The 5,725-nt window shown below is 46.1% G+C and overlaps 1 protein-coding gene across 1 annotated transcript; it reads right to left on the reverse strand.

Moving 5' to 3' along the window:
• Positions 1–239: 239 nt before the first annotated feature.
• Positions 240–5,424, reverse strand: ipcef1 (interaction protein for cytohesin exchange factors 1). The gene is made up of 7 exons (XM_036550168.1): positions 4,932–5,424; positions 4,540–4,604; positions 4,250–4,332; positions 3,087–3,435; positions 1,450–1,640; positions 735–929; positions 240–560 (listed from the first exon to the last, which is right to left on the reverse strand). The coding sequence occupies exons 1-6, from the start codon at positions 5,081–5,083 to the stop codon at positions 738–740; spliced, it is 1,032 nt and encodes a 343-aa protein (XP_036406061.1). The 5' UTR covers positions 5,084–5,424; the 3' UTR covers positions 240–560; positions 735–737.
• Between the last annotated feature and the right edge of the window lie 301 nt (positions 5,425–5,725).

Below are 5,725 nucleotides of genomic sequence, written 5' to 3' on the forward strand. Positions count from 1 at the left end.
GCATGGTGGATGTGTGCAAATAAACCCAGAACACTTTCAATACTCATTGCGTCATGTACACTGTTACCTAGGAACAGGGGAGATCTGTAATATCAAAAGACAAAATAATAAACCACCACTGAACACTGGTGCAGGTGAACATGATAAACCAAATTGGAAAAAAATAAATATACAAAAAAGCCACATTCTCTGACACAAAAGACATGCAAAAACACGAGATACTGCACTCTCACCGGGTCTGTTTGGCTGAGCTTGAGGTGTCTATGCAATAAATCCAATTAATGTTATGGAAATATATACGGTATAATGTGAATCACATACTTGTACATTAAAAATTTAAAAACTAAAAGGACATTTTAAAACTTTTGAGTGTTCAATGGCTCCTCAAAGGATTGCTTTTCTCCCGGGGTCCCCTGTGGACAGCCGTTCTCTGAGGACGCTGGAGGACTGCCAGAGCAGGTGGTTTTGAGAGGAAGGTCACACACCTGACAGGTGTTTCGAGGTCCAGTGGTACCAGCTAAACTCCCCTCCAAGGACAGAGGGGATGGCTAGGAGGTGCCCTTTTGGAAAAGATTTCTGGGATCATTTAAAATACATCTCAAAAATACTGTTTTTTTTTAGCTCACACTGAATTGAACCACAGGGCTACTGTGAAACCTTTGCAGTCAGTTTTTCACTTGCAGCAAATTGCCCCCCAAAAAAGAGAAAGGAAAAAAAAGGAAATGGCACAGCACTGTTCACACACTGGTCTCTGCGAAGATGCAGGCAGCAGCGACAGGTTGCTCCACACTGCCCCCCTGAGGCCGTTGCCGGTCGAAAATTTCCTGGAGCAGCAGAAAGTTGGCCTCCTTCCACTCTCTGTATTTGAGCGCGCTCAGACTGGGGTCGGCCAGCACCTGCTCGATGGTCAGCAGGTCTGCCTCTTTAGCCTGCAGTGCAGGAGACAGGGAATGTGTAATTACTCAGGAGCTACGCTGATATCTTTGCTCCAGAATCTGGAATTAGTTTACACTTTGAGCAGCAAATTCTTTATTCAGGGTTGCCAGTCAAACCAGATCTGCATCTTCCATAACATTTCAATGACACTGTAAAGACTTCAAGGATTTTTTGCTGCAGTAGTCATTTTCCCCTGAAATGTGACTACTTTGAACATGGCATTACACAGATGAAATTTTCTGACTTTTCATGACTTTTCTACAACATAAAAAATATCTCAAGGATTTTCAAGGACTCTGGAAAACCTCATTAATTCCATTTAAGATGCAAGAAAGAAGGCAAAAAAAAAATACATTTGGTCTGTCAATTTATGCCTTGCAGCTAACTGCTCAAATATCCACAGACAAACGTTGCAGATGTCTACATTTGTTGAGTAACACTGCCCTCTAGTGTCCACTTCAGAAATAATATTCCAGATCTACAGTGACCTTGCTGAACTGTAACTGAACTCACCTTTAGAGTGCTGTTCAGAGTCCTCATGAGGTGCAGCTTCTCATTGATGTTCTGGTTTTTGCAGCGCTTTATGAAGGAGCTTCTGAATTCCCTTTTGGTGGAAGGCTTGCGCTCTCCGGTGGGAGATAGGCTCGCTTCCTTTAGATGTATGTACAGTTTCTCCATTTCATCAGAAGCGGCTTCTTGACACCCTGAATTAATATTAAAAACACTGTTACTCTGTCAATGAAACATGCCACAAGTACCTCAATGAAAGATTTCATATTACACAAGACAAGGGGTCATTTTAAGACAGAATTAATGGTTATTAATGCACACATGCCATTAATAACCAATGAATAAGGCTACATTTTTTTACTGAGCAGGAACAGCATAGAGACCGATTTACTTCGGCACACAATGCCAGGGGCAGTGTGCCGCATGAATGCACAAACCCACTGCTAGACCACAGGGGGTGAAATACTGAGGGGGTCTGTTGTGTCTGAAGATGAAGCCCCCTGTGCGCCCCCTGAGGCGTGGCCATTGCAAGATGTGTGCCCTTCTCTCTGGAGAATAACGCTCCAGTCAGACAGAAGTTCCGTTCCCCTCAGCATCTGCTGTGCTTCGAGATGATGCAGTCTGAAGACCCCGGAGACCTTCTGCACGGCTGGTGAAACGCCACTCCCTGGCCTTTGCCATTCAGGAGCTGAGGGCCGCAGAGCTGGCTGCTTCTTTGACCGTTGCGCGCCAAAGCGTCGGACTTCTCCACCCTCTTCCGCCCCCAGCATCCCTGCGGCGTCTTCCCCTTCTTCCTCATGCCCTTTGAGGCAGTTTTTTGCAGTCGCATTCACTGAAACTTTCCTGCCTTTTTTGCACCCAAAGTGACAGAGAAAAACATCTAACTCACCACAGATCGGTCTGCCAGACACGATGCATCACATACGCAGATATGACACAGACAGGGTTTGTCAAGATGGACTGACTGATAATTAGGAAATGAAGAAACCATTTCATTTGTTGCAATTTTAACGCCTCTTAGCATATACAGATTGCAGGCATGTCGTGCCATTTCAGTCTTGCACTGATTGCTGAGCTCTTCAGCTGATGTGGAAAAGATCACAAGCCCGAGCCAGTTACACTCCACCAGTAAGGTTATTCTTCCCCTTCCCTGCTGCATAACCACACAGCGAACCGCAGAAACTACAGGAGTTTTTATACATTTATTTGACCTTCAGTCGGCTGAACCAAAGGATGAAAGGTAATCATTCACTAATGCGTGCAGCTCCCCAAAAACAGGAACACCAAGCCCAGCTGAAGCCCTTTGTGTCTGTTCCTGGCACTCCAGCCGCAGAAATGTGAACCGGGTGGAAAGGGACGCACAAGCACACACGATGGCACACGCCCCTCCTTTGTTTACGGGTCATCTCATGCTTCTGCCTAAACACAGCAGGAAGTGTTTCTCTGGTGAACTTCCTCTCTCTATTGTGCACGTCTGAATCACGCTTCAGATATTATGACAACATTAGACAGTTTGTATATTTCCCTTAACCACAGTCGCTTTTCAATGAGAACACCGGGTCTAGATGGGACGTTCCTGCCAGATACTTTCTAATTAGCCAGATTTAACTGGTGTCTGTGGTACCAAACAACAGTCTTACCGTCGTCCTTCGGTTCTGATGAGGGTGACGTCACCTGGTCCACCTGGTGATCCCCGCTCAGCACAATCACCGGGGGGTCCAGGGTTGACGGGGGTCTGTGGAAACCCTCGCCGGTGTGAGCTTCAGGCTGTAGGGGGTGCTCAGGGAGGTCCTGCATGCAGCACACTGTGGTCTCTGCACTCTCAGGGCAGGAGGTCATGGAAATGTTCAGCCAGGACTGGCTGTGATTGGCCAGAGGGGAGTTCTGTGATGTCACAGCGGAGACAGGGGAGGAGGCGGAGACAGGGGAGGGGGCGGAGCCTGCGGTCTCATTGGGGGAGGATGTGATGGAAGGTGAAGGGAGGCTCCCCTAATGAGAACACAATCACACACAAGTCAAAGTGAGAGAAGCGCATATATATATATATAAATATGATATATGATATATGACATAGAGATCGCTGCACGAGCACTGCACAAAATACCAAGAGAGGCCTGCTCTCCGTAGCTTGATAGCCACCGATTTGGTAATGACAGCTTCAGGACTCCATAACTGCAGTTTACATATAATGCTTGGAATCAAATGTAAATATCCATCCAGAGATCTAGAAATTATGGTAAATGTCTTCTCTCTTGTTTGAACTTCAGTGAGATTCTGCTGCTACAGAAGACTAATTTCCTGTCAATATTATTATTATTATTTCTTGCAAATGTGTGCAGTCAGTTAGCATGTCTTCCCCTCACAGGTAAGCAAAGCAAACTTCTTAATTCCATCACCTCTAAAGTTTGCACAAATGTGATGTCATCATGAATGGGCAATACAAAGCCACAAACTAATACATTCATTCGAACTGTGAAAATTAAACAAAAGTGCACCACACAGCAGCCGCACAGTCTGTATCCTTGCTAATATCCTTGGTGTGATCAGTATGTTGTGATCACTCAAAAGACAGCTGTGTAACCGTCAAGCAGCTTTGGTCAAGGTTGATTTGAATATCAAGTCCACTGACAGCCTGAGTTCTGACTCAACACAGCCTTTGCTCAGTAAACCCTGTGCCTCATATCTCCGAGCTGAAGGACACGTTTTTCTTTCTTGTCATATGAGACCTACTTTTTGCCATAGGATGGTAATTAGAACACAGACTGCACTTGTGGGCTGTGATGTGGGTTGGTGACACACTCACAGAGGCTGTGGTCGCCTGCTCCGAATTCGAAGAAACTTCCATCGACTCGGCCTCCTCATGATCGCTTGCTTCACTGTAACACTCTAGAACAAACACACACACACACACAATGCGTGCATGCATACGCACGCACACACACACGCACACATTTAAAGGCACCAATAAAGTGAGAAATATAAAATGTAACTAAGTCCTATTTGTTAAAAGGGTAGTACTGATTGGCTTAAACAAATGGCTAATTAATCAAACAAACAATAAGCCAAGCAATCGATCCTCTTCGAATGACACACCTCCAGTGTTTCCATCTGTGGCTGCATCCTGTGAGGAAACCTGCTCGGACAGTTTACTCAGCCACCTGCAGAGGACAGAGGGAAGAAGGGGAAAGCTCAAAGCACTGAGGAAGACCTTACCGAACGTTTAACCATACACAGCAGATTAATTACAGTATATGTCTCTTAGTGTCTCCTCACAAGCCCAACAGCAGCCCCGCTGAATAGGCATGACTGTATGTAAGCAGCAAACTCCTTTCATTCCCAACTACTAACACATCCATTCCCAGCATGTCCAAGACCTCTGAACCCAGCCCCCCCACCCCCGACACTCCACACCCCACACCCACACTCCCACGCCCCCACACCCCCACACCCCCACACCGCCACACCCTGCCCAGCAGTAATCTCACTTGTACATCTCCTTGCTGCTCTCTGCTGCAAAGTAAAATGCCATGATCTGGGGGTGGTGGGCCTTCATAGCACTGGAAGAGACCAGAGTTAGACAGTGAGACAGCATTACAGGAAATAACGGACAGAGCGAGACAGCGTTACAGGAAATCATGGTAAGTCAGTGAGACAGTTTGAGACTTTGAACAAACAGAGACCCAGGGTGGGAGACAAGGCAAGACTGTACGCAGTGTCTGGAAGAGGTGGAGACATGAAATCTCCAGGGCAGGAAGTCAGATGCAGACACGAAGAGCAACCGTCAGGGGAACGACAGACACCGGGGACCTGCAGCACGGGGGTCAGACTCAGGGTACATGATGGTCAGCCCGTCTGTCTCCATGGCAGTTCATCCACATAAACCACTGCAACCCAATCCTGACAGACTAAGAATAACACTTTGTGTGTTCTTTCAGTGTTCTTTGAATGTAACTCACACTAGAGAGACCAGGTTAAGAAAGAAACAGTTACAGCAATAAAGGTCCTGCTAGGCGGATTAAAGAAAGACGGTTGGTTTGTTCCTGTTTGACATCAAGGAGGATTGACAGCTCGATGCAAACTTCACGCAAGTTCACAACCCCGACGACTTCCTGTAGCAAGGAGGAAGTCTCCACACTAAGCAGCTTCACAAGATTTACTGTAAGTATTTAGTATGAGAAAAAAAACTTCAGCAAACTGCATTTTCCTCACTAGCTGATTCAGTTCAAATTTAAGGCGGTATCATTTCTAATGTAATTACCACAATGCTCACAATAATAGT

Source organism: Megalops cyprinoides, chromosome 17, assembly GCF_013368585.1.
Source record: "Megalops cyprinoides isolate fMegCyp1 chromosome 17, fMegCyp1.pri, whole genome shotgun sequence".
NCBI lineage: Eukaryota > Metazoa > Chordata > Actinopteri > Elopiformes > Megalopidae > Megalops > Megalops cyprinoides.

Excerpts from the sequence above, each read along its gene's own strand:
- ipcef1 (XM_036550168.1), bottom strand. The coding sequence starts at position 5,083 with ATGATTTCCTGTAACGCTGTCTCGCTCTGTCCGTTATTTCCTGTAATG. Across the intron at positions 4,605-4,931 it reads AGCAGCAAGGAGATGTACAA|GTGGCTGAGTAAACTGTCCG; the intron begins GTGAGATTACTG and ends TGTCCTCTGCAG. Across the intron at positions 3,436-4,249 it reads AGCAGGCGACCACAGCCTCT|GGGAGCCTCCCTTCACCTTC; the intron begins GTGAGTGTGTCA and ends TGTTCTCATTAG.